Raw genomic sequence first — 21123 nt, 5'->3', positions numbered from 1 at the left:
ATTGTGGCGATGGCTACCACGACATCGAGCATGTTGTCTGGTCGTGTATCCGGTTCCATGCTGCTCGCTCTCAGCTCTCTAGAGCACTGAGAGCACAAGGCAGACAATCGGATATCCCCGTCCAGGATATCTTAGGTAGCCGGGATCCTGATCTTCTGCTTCATCTATACCTGTTCCTCAGAAACGCCGATGTCAACGTTTAATGATGTTTCCTTCGTTGTGTCCCCGTTTCATATCCCTCCTATCCGATCGATAAACTTTTACTTAGTCGCGGCAATACATACACACCCTCTTTACAGATGCACGGGCCGAAGGTTGTGCAGTCCACTGATCATTCAACAAGAGCCAAAGGTTGTACCGCTCATGACAACTCTACACGAGCTGATGATTGCGCCGGCTAGTGACCATTCTATCCTGGATTCCTCGAGTCGAGAAAGGCGCACCACGATATGGGGTACAGACTAGGGGGGCGTTGCTGATTAATGGTCAGCTGCATCCCAATAGGAAGTATCCCGTGTCGGGCACACGTACAGAGCATCGAAGACTGCAACATACCAATTATGAGCCAACCGCGAGTAATCGGTTACATATTAATAACATAGTTGTAAGCAAACATTGTCGAAATATTGAACTCCCGGCCCCGTTAGGCTGACGCCATATGAGCCTTAATAAAAATATATATTTTGGATAAAAAAAAAAAAATCTTAGAGAATTTACGATTCGATTGGTATGCAAATCATGAGAATTCATTCACAGTGAAAATAGTGATTAATGTTAACTTTATTTCATAAAAACGTGACCTGTTTTCTGATTTGGCACCCTTCCTGAAAGGCGTAGTTTTATGTCAAAAAATCCAAAGAGAGTTACCAAGTGCTCCGCGGAGCACTGTTTAAATTAACAAAAATTGAAAGCACACTCATCTTCCCATACATTTGTTCTATGCATCCCGTGCTACCGAGGAACGAGTGTAGATATGAGGTATAATTTTTATCTGTCTTTGTGAATAAGGTATGCGTAAATCACTCGCTTGAAATGCAAATGCAGCGTTCATTCGTACGGACACTGTGGAGAGAAGAGATATTAAGAAATTGTAATGTTACAATATCGACTAAAGTCTCTCTGTTTCACAATCACTGACTGATTGTTTTCATAAAAGATTCGGAAGCCGAAGCAACGTTGTTCACCCGACGAAATTATTACAGTGATTGAAAATGGAATCTCAGGACAAACACAGCGGCATGATATCGGCTATAGTACTCCCTCTCCAGGGGAGTGGTAAACATACGAATTGAATAAAATAATAACTTTAGTGTCAGATACATCATCTCTGTCAAGAAGGCCAAATATGTTTGAAATGTCACTAACCAATCTCTGATGGAAGCAAACAGTTTGTGGCATGTGAAAAGCCATAAATCGTGGTACAAATGGACAATACTATTCAAACAGCAGCAATACCGCTCAGGGTTTTAATGCATTTTGATTAATTTTTCCCTTATTTTATGCCAAAGCAACAAAACAGTAAACTTGCATTTTGTAAATAAGAAAATAAATTAATTGACCACATGCGCAAGCATATGAAGAATTTTTTTTATTGGTCTATCTCTCTTTTCGGAAGACAGCTCACATCAACGATAGAACTAGGAGGGGAAGATGGGTCTACAAATCTCTGGGAAGAGGTATTCCGCGCAGCAAAACTCATGAAAATCTTACAGAGATCGTAACTAATGTAGCTCATTTGAGAGGTTCGATTTAGGATGACTCGAAAAATGAGCCTATATAAAAAAAATATATGTTGGAACAAAAATTGTTGAAAACAACAGAACAAACTTTCAGAAAGTTCAGCTCGCAACATTTGCTGTTTGGCCGCGCCGGCTTAGCAAATGTGCATTTTACGTGTCCTTGCAGTGCCGCCTGAGTAATGTCAAAATCGTCTGCTGAGTGTTTAGCATTGCTCTTTTCGCAGTGAAAGGCTCCTTTGACACGCACTAACTTTCGTTTCAGTTCTGTCCGAAATCCGTGAATTTCGACAGGTAGGTGGATCTGAAAATTTACATTTTAGTAGAATACTGATGGGGATATTTGTGTCGAATTCGAGAACGATGAAATTTCGCTCGTAAAGTGATTTCATAACAATAAACAGAGCATTCCCCTTTTGAGTTTTTCTTTGAGGTTATATGGAAACTATCCAGCTGGTTTTCATTCATTCACTCTTCACTGTACTCTATTTCCAGAATGTCGCGTAACAGAGCCGCTGAGGAGACGGACAAGCAGACGAGAATCGCCATCGTCAGCTCGGACAAGTGCAAGCCGAAACGATGCCGGCAGGAGTGCAAGAAATCCTGCCCGGTCGTCCGGATGGGCAAACTGTGCATTGAGGTGGCAATCGACTCCAAAATCGCGTCGCTTTCGGAGGAACTTTGCATCGGTTGCGGTATCTGTGTGAAGGTAGGTGTGATGTGGTATCGATTTTCGGGCTAAGGATAGATTGTTTTTTTTACGAAACAGAAATGTCCATTCGAAGCAATCACGATCATCAATATTCCGAGCAATCTTGACAAGCACACCACCCACCGCTACTCGAAGAACTCCTTCAAACTGCATCGTTTGCCGATTCCCCGTCCGGGAGAGGTTTTGGGACTGGTGGGTCAAAACGGTATTGGGAAGTCCACCGCGCTGAAAATTCTAGCCGGAAAGCTGAAGCCCAACTTGGGCCGCTACTCGGATCCTCCGGATTGGTCCGAGATTTTGGCTCACTTCCGTGGCAACGAGTTGCAGAATTATTTCACTAAAATTTTGGAGGATAGTTTACGTGCTCTCATCAAGCCACAGTATGTGGACCAAATTCCGAAGGCGGTGAAGGGTACCGTGGCGGCGCTGTTGGATAAAAAAAACGAAACGAATAATGAGGCGCGGATATGTGATTTGCTTGATTTGAACAACATTAAGGATCGTGAGATTCAGGCCCTGTCCGGAGGAGAATTACAACGGTTTGCCTGTGCAATGGTCTGCATTCAGAATGGGGATATTTTCATGTTCGATGAACCTTCCTCGTATCTGGACGTTAAGCAACGTTTGAACTGTGCTTTGACCATTCGTTCGTTAATCCATCCGGATAAGTTCATCATCGTTGTTGAGCACGATCTGTCGGTGTTGGATTACCTGTCCGATTTCATCTGCTGTCTGTACGGAGTTCCTGGCTGCTATGGCGTGGTTACTATGCCTTTCTCTGTCCGTGAGGGAATCAATATTTTCCTGGACGGTTACGTCCACACGGAGAACATGCGCTTCCGTACGGAATCGTTGACTTTCAAGGTATCCGAGTCGGCTTCCGAGGAGGAAATCAAACGTACGTGTCACTACGTTTATCCCAAGATGAAGAAGAAGCTTGGTGGTTTCACTCTGACGGTCGATAATGGTCAGTTCAGTGATTCGGAAATTATTGTCCTGCTGGGAGAGAATGGCACTGGAAAGACAACTTTCATTCGAATGCTGGCCGGTAATTTGGAACCCGATGAGGAATCGGAGAAACTGCCCTGTCTCAACATTTCCTACAAGCCACAGAAAATCTCTCCGAAGAGCCAATCGACGGTCCGTAATTTGCTGCATGAGAAAATTCGCGACGCTTACATCCATCCGCAGTTCATGGCCGATGTGATGAAGCCGATGAAGATTGAGGAAATTATGGACCAGGAAGTGCAGAACCTTTCCGGTGGTGAATTGCAGCGAGTCGCTCTGGTGCTGTGTCTGGGAAAACCCGCCGATGTGTATTTGATCGACGAACCGTCGGCTTATCTGGATTCGGAGCAGCGTTTGATTGCGGCAAAGGTTATCAAGAGGTAAGATACGACCTTACCGGAGGAAAATGTGGTTGATGTTTTTTTCCGCTCCAGATACATCCTACACGCGAAAAAGACCGGATTTGTGGTGGAGCACGATTTCATTATGGCAACCTATTTGGCCGACCGGGTGATCGTTTTCGAGGGAAGGCCATCGGTGGATACCACTGCTCACACACCGCAATCACTGCTGAATGGTATGAACCGCTTCCTGGAATTGCTGGAGATCACATTCCGACGGGATCCGAACAACTTCAGGCCCAGGATCAACAAGCGCAACTCGGTTAAGGTATTGTTGGTTGAAAATATACACTCAGTGCAGGTTTATCAAATTCTGGGACATTTTAGGATGGGGAGCAGAAACGCGCTGGACAATACTTCTTCTACGAGGAGTCATAAGAGACATGATTCGGTCGAGTATTATGGTGCGTTTAAACTAAGGTAGCTATTGCATGATTTCAAGATTTACACAGTTTACTTAAAGAGAAAGGAGCTGTGCTTAGTCTTGATATTGCGCGATATAGCACAAGTATAAATGCAGCCTTAGGATGGTTCACATCGGGATCTTAACATACACACATACACATTCAGTTTGGCCTATTGCAAAACGATCCTTTTTCCGTCAGTAAATTCAGCAGGCGAAGTCCAGAAAAAAAACAATGAACTGATACTACCAATCATACGATATCACTGACAAATATTGTAAAAAGTAATAGACCATGAAGAACACGCTCTACTTCATAGAAACTATTGTTTTACAGATAAGAACGAAAAGTCAAGTCTATCTTTGGTTTCCTCATTTTTACTATCGCGTTTGCAATAAACTTCGAATCATGCACAGGATCTAAACATTTCGCCGAGGAGGGTTTGCTTGTCTTATGTGGGAATTTTAGTTAATTTACTTTTAAAAACAATACATCGAGAGTTGTTTTGCTCTCTTTGCTACTAAACGGAAAGTTGTTAGTGATCACTCGACTGCTTATCGTTTGTACAATAAACATGGTGAAGAGAAATGAAAGCGTTGTATTATGTAAAAAAAAAGAAAATGGGCCCGTGCCGAGGGATTAATAGAGGGGAGAGTTCAATAAAGACCAAATTGGATCCGAAAATACACAAAATTGCTAATTTAGAAAAGGCCAAGACATGTAAAAATGTAGAAAATGGAATTAAAAGCAATCTTGGAGAAAGTTTTAGTACATTCATATCAAAACCAATGAAACCAACATTGAAAATTATTGGGATGAGTGATCGATATTCGTTTGATGTTCTCATTGATTATTTCAAGCGTCAAAATAAAAACATTTCGATGAATGATGTTAAATTTGTTGTTGAACAAATTTGTGGCCCAGCGTACTCTTCTTCGTAGGACTACGTCTTTCAGCTATGGTGCCAAATTAGAAAACATGGCACGTTTTCATGATAATGAAAAATAGCTGTAATAGCAAAACTATCCTGTTTATTGAGTGTAAACAATTTTGAATTTCGCGATTTCAAACCATTCACGATTCATCAGGCATTCAGCTAGCGTCCAGACGGCATCGAGGCTTTCCAAATGACCTTTCTCTAGGTCGAGAGATTAGTTTGGTTTTCCAAATCAGTCTTCTTAAGTGCTAGAGGCGTATTCAAAAAATTCAAATCATAATCAGTATGATTCAAGTTATAATCTCGCTCCACCTAACAGACGTCAGTTTTTTTCAATCTTGATGTCACACACTGCTGTTTTGCTCGGTACAAAGGCAGAATTTGAGATGGATATCGCTCACAGTGGTGCAATTTTGTTCGGTTGAGGCACCATTTCGATTTTTCATACTACTCCGTCATCCTCAACGAGAGCGGCTCCTCTCTGGTCTATAATCACCATAGTTCTAGATATGTGCGAGCGTAATATGGTGGAAGATCAGTTTTTTTTCACTCGCGTTAGAAAAATGTTCATACAAATTTTAGCAATTTAACCCATTACTGCCCAGGTGTACAAGAACTAGATCCAAATGGCATGAAACTTTCTAGTCCATCTAGGTTTGTCCCGAAAAGGGGGGAAAACGCAATATTTTGGTTTGGAGTTCTTTGGAAGTTGAGATATCTGACGTATGAAATTTCATACGCTGAGCCGATACAGTATCAAAAATGAAAATCATTTGAATATCGAACAAAACGGTTGTATTTCATAAAATTCAACTTCAACAACCATTTTCATGGTTTATTAGCACTTTCGTGTACAGCCGTTCTACGCATAATTGTCCCACGGTTCGTTTCCTAGAAATTTGTACATTTCTGGCACTCCTTTTAGCAGTGCGTACTTATTTGTATCTGTGGTGATTAGTCCGACGAAATCTGCGTCAAACAGGTAATTTAGGTAATTTAACATTTGAACGGCAGACCATTTATGTTTCGAGCAGAGATCACTAAGATCAGGTTAATGTCCTTCAAAAACAACAGCTGCATCTGCATCCGAATTTAAGGTTATTTTTTTCCCAGTGTCTGTCTCTCCGCTTCTTGTTGCTAACGAGCAGAATTCGATAACTGGGCTTTGACTTCCACCCAGTTAGCGGACAACCGTTGTAGTGGGAATGTGGCGGGACCTTTTTTTTATCCAGTTCATTTATTGACGTAGGACTACGTCTAACCGGAAGATATAGGGGGTGAAATGGAAATCTAGGCACTGAACAAGTAGGAAAAAATGTAAGATTTGAAACTCTTATAACTCGAACATTTCTCAATAGATCGCAAAGGTTTTTGCATCAATTGATAGGAAATATATCTACGCATCTATCATAACGAATAACATTTCATTTTTCTTGAGATAAATAATTGAATAATTGTGAAATATCAAGCATTGTCAAAATGCACTATGTGCCCATTTTTGATTGGTCCATTTTGTGCTCCTCAAATCGTACCGACCAAAACGGGCAACCAGAGCAGCAGCGAAATAGAATGAAGCACGATTGGAAAGGAAAAAGAAAAAAAATGAACGAAACATTGGTCGCTGTCTCACACATGCGTAATTCTCGAGCCAGCCAGTCAGCTTAAAAATCCCCGCTCCGCTGCCGTAACGATCATTCTTTGTGTGGACACCGACTGGACAACATCGTTGCTGGACGAGCTGGACGAGCGAGGGATCGAGTACCTTTCTCAAGGCAAGAGGGCGGAGGTGGTAGCGCTGGAGTAGAGTAGAGTAGAGTTTTTAAAGGGTCTTTCTCAAGGCTAGAGACGAATGAACTGCAAAAGTTTAAAGTCTCTATAATTCAAGACCTTCTTTCCTTCCGTAACGATCATTCTCATCCAAACCGTACACCACATCGGTTCGCATCACAACAAATCAACAAACCAACCCAAGCAGCCATGTCTGGACATGGTAAAGGAGGAAAAGTGAAGGGAAAGGCAAAATCCCGCTCGAACCGTGTTGATCTGGAGTTCCCCGCAAGGGTAGCTAGGCCGAGCGCGTTAGTACCAGTGCACCAGTCCACCTAGCCGGCGTGATATAGTTTCGGCCGCCGAAGTGATCGAGTTAGCTGGCAAAGCTGCTCGCGACGATAAGAAAACCCGCATTCGGAACAGAACACATTCGGTTCGGTGGACATCAAGACAACAGGCAGTTGCAGCGAGTGGCGAGTGGCAAACGCAATCGCAAAACGGCAGCAGGTAGCAGAAGAAAAAAGTTTGTTCTTTATACACACTGCTTTGGTGGCAAATCCAGAACAAGGCGGCATCGAGGGCGTTCGAAATGGTTTTTTTCAAAACCACGAGTACTAAGTTTTCTAAATTGGAACCATTCCATAAAACAAGGCGCTTTTCAAGGCCATTAAACCTTCCAAAAAAGAGTTTAGGAAATACAGTTCAATGCTTTCTAAAACATTATCCAAAATAATAATAAAACACAAATTGATTTTTTCATAATTGGTTTGCCAGGATCTGATGAGTATGTGAATTTGGCAGTTGTTCTGAGCTTATTGATAGTTGGGGACTTTCCTGATTATTCAATTTTCACCAATTCTTAAATTGTTTCCAAATTGAAAGTACAGTAATTTACAATTAGTTCGACATTTAGCTAATTGGACGGACATGTAATTCGACTTATTTAGTTGAACATTTTTGTAAACATAGAGATCCAAATTATGACCCCACATTGAAAGTCGACACTGTACCACTGTCATCGCAAATGTTCAATTCCAGGTTAAAATCGCCTCCAATGTGACACTGAGTGGCGCTTCGGCACGTCGCATTGAATGTAATTTACTGTACAACATGTCACAAAGCTGGATGGGAAGAAATTTTCCAACTGTGAAAGCTGTGGCGAGTGGCAAACGCAATCGCTAAACAGAAAGGTTTAGCCGAACAAGATGGGGATATCGAGTGATAACAAAACAATAAACTCTTTAGATTGAAGATAATTTTGTGATCCTGAAAAGGACCCTTTTTAGCCTGCATGTGAATCCAACGAGCGAACAAATCGTAATGAATGAATTTTTTTGCCATCGCTCCCTTTTAACGCTCATTCGTTCGTCTCGTTGGACTCGCCCCTTTGGCTGAGTCTGCCGATTTGTCTCTATCCTGTGAGTGTGTACCGCTAGAGTGCAAAAAGCGCGCTGATGACCACCTATGTATTCCCTATCAAAGCCATCATTTTGATTGTACGATATGTGCATACGCCAAAAGTTGCCCGGCGTTGATAAGTACAAAGGTTTCAGAAAAAACGCAAAAACACAACGCCAAAGGTTCTTTTCAGAACCACCAACATGTTCATAAAGAGTAAACAGTAAACTAATCCATTTTTCAGGTAGATAGGTAGGTATTCACGTAGGAGAAGAAAATAAAACAATATATTTGAAATATATATTTAACAAAAGCTGTCCCCTTTGTATAGTCCTACGTCACTCCGGTTATGTCCCCGACATTACCCACCCGTCTTTTTGTAAGGCTCAATCGCATAAGCTTTGCGGAGCCGCTAATTCAAGGTTTGTTTATACAAAGTTTCAACTAATTTCTATGTTTAGTAGGATTCGACCGAATACTCGCGGTTTACTCGAGGATAAAAGGGCAACATTTTTGTGGGACGGGTCAGGTTGGGGATATGGATATGAGGTATCGTTGTCTCAACCGAGGGTTGCCGCACGCACTGTAGCATTGTGCATAATGACCAGAGATAGCATCTGGTGTTCGACTAGCTGTCGAGGGTGGGCGACGGTGAGATGGGGGGACAAGACAAACAAACTAATAACGAAAAAGAAAAACACAAAAGCATTAAATACTTATACTAGACCGTTTCACAAACATATAGATCAACTGCATATAGCAGATGTCGCGAGTTCCCAACACGTCTCTAACAGGAACATAGGGTTGTCTTCCTTGGACCTCAAGGGCATTCAAAAGGTACTCTCTGGCTGCGTAATTATCCGTACATTGCCAAACTGCGTGATCGATGTCATCGTAACCGTTTCCACACCGACAGACGTTGCTTTGAACAAGATTTATTCTGTGGAGATGCACATCTAGCGAGTAGTGGTTGGACATAAGTCTACTCATTACACGAATGAAGTCACGACTTAAGTCCAAACCTTTGAACCACGCTCTCGAAGAAACCTTTGGAATAATTGAATATAACCACCGCCCAAGACTTCCAGTGTCCCAATCGGTTTGCCAACTCAAGAGGGAACTCTGACGCAGTAATTGTGGCGGGACCTTCATTATTATTAACAGAGGGGTGAAACGTTTTATTCAGTTGGCAGGCAATATGCTCTGCAAGTGGTATCTAAAGGTTATAAGCAAGCCGCCTAGAGGTATATCGTAATGTGGGCCAACTTGCTAAAACCACTTTTCGTTTCAGCAATTCGTCTCGTCTCGTCTCGGCCAAGATGCTGAACTATAGGTGTTTCGTTCTTGACACTTTCAGGATATGACGTGAGACGAGTAGCGAGACGTAACTTTCAGAATTATTTACTTTTTGTTTGGGTGTGTGGCTATGATTTCAATGTCAACTCGCTAAGGTAAATAATTGAAGGAAAAAAGAAGCAAATATATATTCGTGGAATATGGTGCACAACCTCCTTTTGCCCTAGCCAATTACTTGTAACGGCCCTTTCCGGATCTCCTTCCCGGTATATGCACAGCATTCTCCTCCTCCCTGAGCGAAATCAGTGGAGCCACAAGCGTTATTTTTTGTCACCATCGCCGTAAGCTGATAGTACTCTTTTCCCCGCCGATGGGAGCCAAACAGAAGTACATTTTGTTTGGGAGGAAGGCGAAAAGATATACTAAAACATCCTTCTGCACTGTTATGATTCGACAATAAAGCGCGAGCAGCTATTTTGCCAACGAATGCATTTGTCACCAAAAGATACGACTTGTTTTGTAAACAAATTTGTTTTTTCACGAGCAATGGCCGAACAGCAATTTTGACATTGCGGTCCACCTATAGTACAACGCCTTGGTCTCGGCTTCAGTCACTGTCGAGACGAGCAAAATATCCTATTCCAGTACACGAGATTCATTGAAATGTTTTATTTGGTAGACTGGAGAGACTTCAGTCAGTTTTTCTCGATATGATGATGTCAGTGATGTCAGATGAGAAGACATGTTTTTATTTTGAGAAAAACAACAAACATTTTAAAAATTGATCAATCGATACTCTTCTCTCAGTGCCAAAATATTAAAAAACAACAAAAAGGAATAAGTTTCATATATCTTTTGGTTTCATTAATAATTTTTCTCGAGCATATGGTTTCATCTTTTAGACGTTTTGCTATTATGTCCCCAATAAATGGGGACAATGTTTGTTCACTGTTAACGCAAGCATTTTCAAATTGCAACAGGAGCCTATGGTTATAGTCGTTGCGTAGGAACATTTTAGTTAGGAAAAATTTGTGGCAGAAACCAGTCGGCATGCAAATGAAAATCCCGAAAATTGAATTCAATGGACCGTTGTTAGTTGAAATTTATACAATTATTTTCAGAGCATTTAATATCAATAAAATGTGATTAAAAAAATATCGAGATATATTATCTAGAAATTAATATGCTGAAATTTGTTAGATTCTAGGTTAATTTCTATTGAATAATCAGGGTTCTGAAGTAAAGCTCAACACTGAATTTCTGAGTAGATATTAAAGAATCATAGATTTGTTAGCAGTGAATTAAAACAAACAAACTTTTGTAATTTCAGCTTAAAAGCGTTGTTTATAATTTGAATATAGAACTGCTAAAAGAACGGTGTGTTTGATTGACGATTGGATCCCTGATTTGCAGCATTAACATTCACCTAATCAACGACTTATCAAGAAAAGTTTGAAATTCATATGCATGTATTTCCAATAAGGTAGTTGTTTTGAAATTCGTTCAATATGATGTGAAGACACTTTTCGTGCCGTGTTAATATATTCTAAACAGTTATCTGGCATCCCTGGATATGAGCTCAATGTTTACATTTGGTTGTGTTGTTTGGAAAAGGCCCGTTTGAAATTCTGTAAAATCTTGCAATTACTGAATTGAATTTGATAATTGCAGATGAAAACATGCATTGCTTATGCAATACTAGTTTAGCCGTGAAACATTTTTTGAAGATAAAGACAGAACAGAAGAATACCATTGCTTTAAATCACAAGGTGAACAAACACATCAAACAAACTAGACGGTTTGATTGATTCATCCGCAAGCGCGGCCAAACGGTCGTTGAGCCAGACGAGCTACTCGTCTGTCTTTAGTCGAGCTCGGCTTCTGGAATAAGAAAACAAATGAGACGAGCGCTCGTTTGCTCGTCTTGTCTTCTGGAATAGAGCCCTATTACTTCCACGCTACAAGCAAATAATTCCCTTCTGCTTTCTTCCGTACTGTTTTCATATGCCGCTCCCTTAATCTACCTAGTGACGAAATGGCCTCACCTTAGGATATACTTCTTGGCGCCTTGGTTATAAGTTTTATTCAACATACATTCATAATACAAATACATAATGTTCACGATTTGATTTGAAGACAGCGTTAAATGAAAGAAATGTTTTTCCTCAAAAGCTTTCAAAGTGGAGCAACATTTGGATCCTCTGTTTCAATAGCTTTATACAGTGGAAATTACCCTATGATTTAAACTATATCTACTTCTCGTTCGCTTCATCTTGTTTCTCCTCGCTCGGTACAGTTACATAAATTGGATCTGAGTTTTTGTCGGCTGTCGCGTCCGTTTTGGCTGCCTTGTTCGCGTCAGGTACCCAAAGGCCGGAATCTATACAGCGTTGCAGATGAACACGAGCTTCGTCCTCTGGCAGTTTGGACATCGCCTCCTGGAGCATACCGATGTCCCGCGTTTCGAAGCATGTCTGCAGTTCTTTGGGCAGTGACTCGAACACTTCCACGGGGTCCAGCCCTCCGGGTCCCAGTCGAGCCTTTCGCTCTTCTTCCTCCTGCTCCTCGATGGCTTTCTGCAGTTTCTCTTGGGCTCGTTTCCGAATGCGCTCCTTGAATGCTTCGATTTCGGCCAGAAATTGATTCTTGTATTCCGCTTCGGCTATCTGGATGCGCTGGAAGAACGATTCGACGCAGGCACGCGGATCCACATCCAGCTAATAGGACAAAGAATTAAACTCATAATTTAGTACACAAAATCCGTCAAGACTCACCTGCTTGGAAATATCCAGAATATACTGCATGCAAATGCATTGATGTGCAACGTGTGCCATCAGTTCGTGTTTTTCCTGCATTTCCAGCTCTATACACCAGATCACCAGATAATTGGCAGTGTCTTCGCACACCAGCTTGTGATTGTCACGCAAATACTTTTTCGAATCATCGTACTTCCGCATCATGCCATAATGCTTTAGCTCCTTCTCGTACTTCTTGATGAATTCCTTCAAATTAAGCTCTTTCTGATCTTCGGTTAGCTCCACCTTTTTATTGATTGCACTTTTGTTGATGACGGTTTTCTTAAATCCATCCTTGCTGATAGTATCCACGTTCCACGGTTGCATCTGTTCTTTCTTCAACAACATTTCTTCCTCCTCCCGTACTCTCTTCTGTTCCATTTCCAGCTCATCCAGACTCTTCTTCAGCTCCTCCAGGTTACCATCCTTCTTATCCAATTTCTGCTTAATTTCCTTCATTTTCTGTTCAGCTGCCCGCTTCTTCGCGTCCATTTGTTCCTTCTCCCGTTTCTGTTCCTCCATCCGTTCAACGCGGGCCTGATGACGCCAGCGGAACAACGACGGAGTATCGATGTTCGGGTGGGTATCATCTTCGTCGTCGGAGATCTGTATGTAAGTAGAAGCATTTAGGTTTACCGATCTTTGATCCCAATCCCAACGACATTGATTCGCACCTCAATATTCTTCCACTTGCTGTAATCTACCATTATGGCGAGCTTCAACAGAATCCGATTTTTCGACTTCAAACTTCGCGAATACTCCCGTTGGATGCAGAAAAATCCTTCTAGAAGGTTACACAGCAGCCAGCTTGACGTTCGATTCTACTGTTGGGTGATTGTGAACGAGGCGTGTTTATTATCGAACCAAGGTACTACAGTGGGAAGGTGCAACGGTTGTTGATGATGGAATGTGACACCACAGATTGAACCACAGACATTGGGTCACAAGATGTACGGCTTGCTTTCGTTGGAGTTTTTTCTACTAAATTCGGGGCTATATTGTGAAAAAAATTGTTTCACATTCTCGTATCAAAGAATTGGAATTATCGGTTATCGATAATCTTATACTAGACATAGACAAAAAGAATGTGATTAGGATTTGTTCAAGGACCAAATTCTTGTTTACGGCCGTATCTGACTTTCGTTCGAAACTATAGATTCGAACAATTTCGAAAAATACTTTCTTGTTTTCGTACGAATCCGTTTGAACAAGACCTTTTTCGAACATTAACATCAGATGCAAGATTTCATGCATCAATGAATTAAATGACTCAATTCCTTCTATAATAGATTGAACAGCAGAATCAGTACGACTTAAGCTCAAATTATCCGAAAAACATGAATATGTACTGATTTAACAATCGAACGGAATTCGCAAGAAAAAAGTGACGTTTAGAAACCACGTGAAAAAACACATTCGTACGAAAACTAGAATGGCCGATTCGTTAGAATTGTTCAATTTTCGAAAGTTTGAATGAATGGATTTGATTCGTACGAAAACAAGAATACAAATGGTACATTCTTTCGAACGATTTCTTTTCGTTCGAAAACAAGAATGAGGGTGATAATTTATAATATTTTCCTGGACGGTTACGTCTACACGGAGAACATGCGCTTCCGTACGGAATCGTTGACTTTCAAGGTATCCGAGTCGGCTTCCGAGGAGGAAATCAAACGTACGTGTCACTACGTTTATCCCAAGATGAAGAAGAAGCTTGGTGGTTTCACTCTGACGGTCGATAATGGTCAGTTTAGTGATTCGGAAATTATTGTCCTACTGGGAGAGAATGGCACTGGAAAGACAACTTTCATTCGAATGCTGGCCGGTAATTTGGAACCCAATGAGGAATCGGAGAAACTGCCCTGTCTCAACATTTCCTACAAGCCACAGAAAATCTCTCCGAAGAGCCAATCGACGGTCCGTAATTTGCTGCATGAGAAAATTCGCGACGCTTACATCCATCCGCAGTTCATGGCCGATGTGATGAAGCCGATGTGATGAAGCCGATGAAGATTGAGGAAATTATGGACCAGGAAGTGCAGAACCTTTCCGGTGGTGAATTGCAGCGAGTCGCTCTGGTGCTGTGTCTGGGAAAACCCGCCGATGTGTATTTGATCGACGAACCGTCGGCTTATCTGGATTCGGAGCAGCGTTTGATTGCGGCAAAGGTTATCAAGAGGTAAGATACGACCTTACCGGAGGAAAATGTGGTTGATGTTTTTTTCCGCTCCAGATACATCCTACACGCGAAAAAGACCGGATTTGTGGTGGAGCACGATTTCATTATGGCAACCTATTTGGCCGACCGGGTGATTGTTTTCGAGGGAAGGCCATCGGTGGATACCACTGCTCACACACCGCAATCACTGCTGAATGGTATGAACCGCTTCCTGGAATTGCTGGAGATCACATTCCGACGGGATCCGAACAACTTCAGGCCCAGGATCAACAAGCGCAACTCGGTTAAGGTATTGTTGGTTGAAAATATACACTCAGTGCAGGTTTATCAAATTCTGGGACATTTTAGGATGGGGAGCAGAAACGCGCTGGACAATACTTCTTCTACGAGGAGTCATAAGAGACATGATTCGGTCGAGTATTATGGTGCGTTTAAATTAAGGTAGCTATTGCATGATTTCAAGATTTACACAGTTTATTTAAAGAGAAAGGAGCTGTGCTTAGTCTTGATATTGCGCGATATAGCACAAGTATAAATGCAGCCTTAGGATGGTTCACATCGGGATCTTAACATACACACATACACATTCAGTTTGGCCTATTACAAAACGATCCTTTTTCCGTCAGTAAATTCAGCAGGCGAAGTCCAGAAAAAAAACAATGAACTGATACTACCAATCATACGATATCACTGACAAATATTGTCAGTGAGTAATAGACCATGAAGAACACGCTCTACTTCATAGAAACTATTGTTTTACAGATAAGAACGAAAAGTTAAGTCTATCTTTGGTTTCCTCATTTTTACTATCGCGTTTGCAATAAACTTCGAATCATGCACAGGATCTAAACATTTCGCCGAGGAGGGTTTGCTTGTCTTATGTGGGAATTTTAGTTAATTTACTTTTAAAAACAATACATTGAGAGTTGTTTTGCTCTCTTTGTTACTAAACGGAAAGTTGTTAGTAATCACTCGACTGCTTATCGTTTGTACAATAAACATGGTGAAGAGAAATGAAAGCGTTGTATTATGTAAAAAAAAAAGAAAATGGACCCGTGCCAAGGGATTAATAGAGGGGAGAGTTCAATAAAGACCAAATTGGATCCGAAAATACACAAAATTGCTAATTTCGAAAAGGCCAAGACATGTAAAAATGTAGAAAATGGAATTAAAAGCAATCTTGGAGAAAGTTTTAGTACATTCATATCAAAACCAATGAAACCAACATTGAAAATTATTGGGATGAATGATCGATATTCGTTTGATGTTCTCATGGATTATTTCAAGCGTCAAAATAAAAACATTTCGATGAATGATGTTAAATTTGTTGTTGAACAAATTTGTGGCCCAGCGTACTCTTCTTCGTAGGACTACGTCTTTCAGCTATGGTGCCAAATTAGAAAACATGGCACGTTTTCATGATAATGAAAAATAGCTGTAATAGCAAAACTATCCTGTTTATTGAGTGTAAACAATTTTGAATTTCGCGATTTCAAACCATTCACGATTCATCAGGCATTCAGCTAGCGTCCAGACGGCATCGAGGCTTTCCAAATGACCTTTCTCTAGGTCGAGAGATTAGTTTGGTTTTCCAAATCAGTCTTCTTAAGTGCTAGAGGCGTATTCAAAAAATTCAAATCATAATCAGTATGATTCAAGTTATAATCTCGCTCCAGCTAACAGACGTCAGTTTTTTTCAATCTTGATGTCACACACTGCTGTTTTGCTCGGTACAAAGGCAGAATTTGAGATGGATATCGCTCACAGTGGTGCAATTTTGTTCGGTTGAGACACCATTTCGATTTTTCATACTACTCCGTCATCCTCAACGAGAGCGCTCCTCTTTGGTCTATAATCACCATAGTTCTAGATATGTGCGAGCGTAATATGGTGGAAGATCAGTTTTTTTTCACTCGCGTTAGAAAAATGTTCATACAAATTTTAGCAATTTAACCCATTACTGCCCAGGTGTACAAGAACTAGATCCAAATGGCATGAAACTTTCTAGTCCATCTAGGTTTGTCCCGAAAAGGGGGGGGGGGAAACGCAATATTTTGGTTTGGAGTTCTTTGGAAGTTGAGATATCTGATGTATGAAATTTCATACGCTGAGCCGATACAGTATCAAAAATGAAAATCATTTGAATATCGAACAAAACGGTTGTATTTCATAAAATTCAACTTCAACAACCATTTTCATGGTTTATTAGCACTTTCGTGTACTGCCGTTCTACGCATAATTGTCCCACGGTTCGTTTCCTAGAAATTTGTACATTTCTGGCACTCCTTTTAGCAGTGCGTACTTATTTGTATCTGTGGTGATTAGTCCGACGAAATCTGCGTCAAATTGGTAATGGAACATTTGAAAGGCAGACCATTTATGTTTCGAGCAGAGATCACTAAGATCAGGTTAATGTCCTCCAAGAACAACGGACATTCACTTGTTTGCCGAAACCGAAGAGGCCGTCCTCCGAGTCACTATCTCCAGTATCCACATCGTTGTCTCCACCGCTTGGGGGTTTTCATAATTTTCTTCAGATTTTTTGCTAGATATAATTTTTTACACTCATCTAGTAGTGTTGTGTCACAGATTTGAGCAATTTAGAATCCTTCAAGAGGTGAAACTTTGATAAATTTATGTTTACTTTTGCGACTTCATTAAACTTGAACTTTGCAAGCTTCAATACACAACAAAACAACAAAGATGAGAGATAAAATGACACTGACACAAAAAACACTCTCAAATTGTCATGTGGTATCATTTAAAATGCTCTTAACACTTTAGTTTTATCGAAAACAGTTTTTCAAAAACGGGCATTTTTGCGTATTAAATTTCATACGCCGGACACTAATGGGTTAATTATAATACTTGTATTTTCACTGCGTAAATGTAGCCGATATTCGGCTTTCGAATCATGGTGCTGCTTGACATATATGTTTCACAATTTCTCATTGTAGACTAAATCAAAAATTATCACGGTAAAAGATGACTAGATTGGTTGCATTTTTCGAAAAGTTCGTTATATTTACTAATTATTTCTTTCAGTGAATTTTTTGTTTTGCCCTTCCATATCTTTCGATTAATATTTTTTGAGTGCATCAGTGATGTTGCCCTCGGTGTTTTTTGACGTTTGAAAAGTCAGCACAGTTAACGAGCAGAATTCGATAACTAGGCTTTGATTTCCACCCAGTTATACAGACATACAACCGTTGTAGTGGGAATGTGGCTTTATTATTACTAATTAGAGGGGAGAAACGTTTTATTCAGTTGGCAGGCAATATGCTCTGCAAGTGGTATTTAAAGGTTATAAGCAAGCCGCCTGAGTTTATCGTATTTATCATTAAACGAATTGAGCTGCCTGAGAGTGTTTCATATATTTTTACTAAATTATTGAACTTTTTCACTGAAATCCATACTCTGAAAATAATTCACGTAAACTGTGGATAACCGAGCTATTCCTATGATCCTATGATTTTTATAGTTACGGGCAATGCATAGACGTTCATAGCCAAAAACTATAAAAATTCAGCGATTTGATTTTTTCATCAAATATAATTTCCTATACATTTTATTCTATCTCGAGAACAGTTAGTGATACGATATAAATGTATATAATTTATCATGCAGAATTACGTGTAAAATCATTTTTTCTGTATTACTTACTGTATTCAAAGTATTGGAATTTCGTCAATTCCTATGAATTAATATTAACATTTGCGTAAGATGATCCATGCAACACCAATCGTCAAACTTTAGTCAATTGACCCAGTATTCTAATATTTTGACGTAGGATTACGTCTTTCGGGAACATATTGGGGTACAAATTGAAAAACGAATATCGATCGCATCGTGAAGAATGTCCAATTTCAAACGCATATTGCTCAGTCATTTCATGTCGGATTGATGAGATTTTTACATCAAAACATTGCGGCACTCTATAACAATTTTTCACCTTGAATAAAATAATATATATCATGTAATTAACTTTCGAACAATTGAAAAATCTCAACCCCTATCCAAACGGTACTGATTGGTCGAAATTGACGTCATTTCTTTTTCGCCTGCTTCGCTTCTTTCGTTCCCCGATAAGTCAAATATTTGCATGTCGAGCGAGTGGGGGGCGCCTATTTCTCACATACCAACTGATATAAAAGGACGGTAGCATTTTTGGATTTCTCATTCTCGTTCAACGTTCAGATCGGCAAACATCTGGGCTTCTAGTGTGCAGTGCTCTACAAATCATCCAAAACCATACGGTGCGGCAAAGGAGAGGAAGCCATCGGCAACCAACGATGGATGCGGTGCGACAAAGGGAGCAAAGAAGAGGAAGCAGCGGAGAGCATCGAATTAAATCTAGTGTGCATTGCTGGTGCGCTCCTCTTCACATCAACAATTGGATGCGACAAAGGAGGCAGAGGAGCGAAGTGCATTGCATCGCATCGTATCACACCCGCTATCCGTCGTTTAGCTCGTCGTGGTTGTGCCAATCAAACCCTCGCAAATCGACGCACAGAAGCCGATAGCGCCAAAGTCAAGGAAAGCATCAGCGAATCCGTAAAAGCTACCGCTCCCAAAACTAAACTGCTACATCCGACTGAAACGCAGCAGATTCCGTACAACCCATTAAACCATTCCAGTCCTTCTCAGGACTATCAATTTGTTTTGAAACAAAAGAGTTTATTTTACTGTTTTCCACTTACCACAAAAACTATATAAAACCGATCAAAAATACTGTTTATTTTTACATTTTCTACTAACAACTAACATGGAACGTATCATGTCAAAAAGACGGGTGGGTAATGTCGGGGACATAACCGGAGTGACGTAGGACTATACAAAGGGCACAGCTTTTGTTAAATATATATTTTAAATATATTGTTTTATTTTCTTCTCCTACGTGAATACCTACCTATCTACCTGAAAAATGGATTAGTTTACTGTTTACTCTTTATGAATATGTTGATGGTTCTGAAAAGAACCTTTGGTGTTGTGTTTTTGTTATCACTCGATATTCCCATCTTGTTCGGTTAAACCTTCCTGTTTAGCTATTGCGTTTGCCACTCGCCACAGCTTTCACAGTTGGAAAATTTCTTCCCATCCAGCTTTGTGACATGTTGTACAGTAAATTACATTCAATGCGACGTGCCGAAGCACCACTCAGTGTCGCATTGGAGGCGATTTTAACCTGTAATTGAACATTTGCGATGACAGTGGTACAGTGTCGACTTGCAATGTGGGGTCATAATTTGGATCTCTATGTTTACAAAAATGTCCAACTAAATAAGTCGCATTACATGTCCGTCCAATTAGCTAAATGTCGAACTAATTGTAAATTACTGTACTTTCAATCTGGAAACAATTTAAGAATTGGTGAAAATTGAATAATCAGGAAAGTCCCCAACTATCAATAAGCTCAGAACAACTGCCAAATTCACATACTCATCAGATCCTGGAAAACAAATGATGAAAAAATCGATTTGTGTTTTATTATTATTTTGGATAATGTTTTAGAAAGCATTGAACTGTATTTCCTAAACTCTTTTTTGGAAGGTTTAATGGCTCTGAAAAGCGCCTTGTTTTATGGAATGGTTCCAATTTAGAAAACTTAGTACTCGTGGTTTTGAAAAAACCCATTTCGAACGCCCTCGATGCCGCCTTGTTGTGGATTTGCCACCAAAGCATTTTGTCTAAAGAACTAATTGTCTTTTTTCTTCTGCTACCTGATGCCGTTTTGCGATTGCGTTTGCCACTCGCCACTCGCTGCAACTGCCTGTTCTCTTGATGTCCACCGAACCGAATGTGTTCTGTTCCGAATGCGGGTTTTCTTATCGTCGCGAGCAGCTTTGCCAGCTAACTCGATCACTTCGGCGGCCGAAACTATATAACGCCGGCTCGGCCTAACTACCCTTGCGGGGAACTCCAGATCAACACGTTTCGAGCGGGATTTTGCCTTTCCCTTCACTTTTCCTCCTTTACCATGTCCAGACATGGCTGCTTGGGTTGGTTTGTTGATGTGTTGTGATGCGAACCGATGTGGTGTACGGTTTGAATGAGAATGATCGTTACGGAAGGAAGGAAGGAAGGTCTTGTATTACAGAGACTTTAAACTTTTGCAGTTCATTCGTCTCTAGCCTTGAGAAAGGCCCTTTGAAAACTTTACTCTATTCTATTACTCTACTCCAGCGCTACCACCTCCGCCCTCTTGCCTTGAGAAAGGCACTCGATCCCTCGCCGTCCAGCTCGTCCAGCAACGATGTTGTCCAGTCGGTGTCCACACAAAGAATGTGATCGTTACGGCAGCGGAGCGGGGATTTTTAAGCTGACTGGCTGGCTCGAGAATTACGCATGTGTGAGACTGCGACCAATGTTTCGTTCATTTTTTGACGTAGGACTACGTCTAACCGGAAGATATAGGGGGTGAAATGGAAATCTAGGCACTGAACAAGTAGCTCCGCTGTCGTAACGATCATTCTCATTCAAACCGTAC

At 40.8% G+C, this 21123-nt stretch overlaps 2 protein-coding genes and 1 pseudogene across 2 annotated transcripts; 2 read left to right on the top strand and 1 right to left on the bottom strand.

The window, feature by feature from the left end:
* The first annotated feature begins 1883 nt into the window (after positions 1 to 1883).
* On the top strand, positions 1884 to 4854 carry LOC129775577 (protein Pixie). Its single transcript, XM_055780458.1, has 5 exons — positions 1884 to 2030; positions 2232 to 2445; positions 2506 to 3836; positions 3891 to 4125; positions 4185 to 4854. The coding sequence occupies exons 2-5, from the start codon at positions 2233 to 2235 to the stop codon at positions 4233 to 4235; spliced, it is 1830 nt and encodes a 609-aa protein (XP_055636433.1). The 5' UTR covers positions 1884 to 2030; position 2232; the 3' UTR covers positions 4236 to 4854.
* Positions 4855 to 11729: 6875 nt separating this feature from the next.
* Positions 11730 to 13308, bottom strand: LOC129779596 (hsp90 co-chaperone Cdc37). Its single transcript, XM_055787162.1, has 3 exons — positions 13132 to 13308; positions 12437 to 13063; positions 11730 to 12379 (listed from the first exon to the last, which is right to left on the bottom strand). The coding sequence occupies exons 1-3, from the start codon at positions 13162 to 13164 to the stop codon at positions 11915 to 11917; spliced, it is 1125 nt and encodes a 374-aa protein (XP_055643137.1). The 5' UTR covers positions 13165 to 13308; the 3' UTR covers positions 11730 to 11914.
* Positions 13309 to 13996: 688 nt separating this feature from the next.
* LOC129777830 (protein Pixie-like) lies at positions 13997 to 15581 on the top strand (annotated as a pseudogene).
* The last annotated feature ends 5542 nt before the right edge of the window (positions 15582 to 21123 follow it).

The sequence above is a fragment of the Toxorhynchites rutilus genome, chromosome 3 (genome assembly GCF_029784135.1).
Source record: "Toxorhynchites rutilus septentrionalis strain SRP chromosome 3, ASM2978413v1, whole genome shotgun sequence".
NCBI classification, from domain to species: domain Eukaryota; kingdom Metazoa; phylum Arthropoda; class Insecta; order Diptera; family Culicidae; genus Toxorhynchites; species Toxorhynchites rutilus.
The sequence above is the reverse complement of the archived record's forward strand: the minus strand, read 5'-3'. Positions and strand labels throughout refer to the sequence as shown.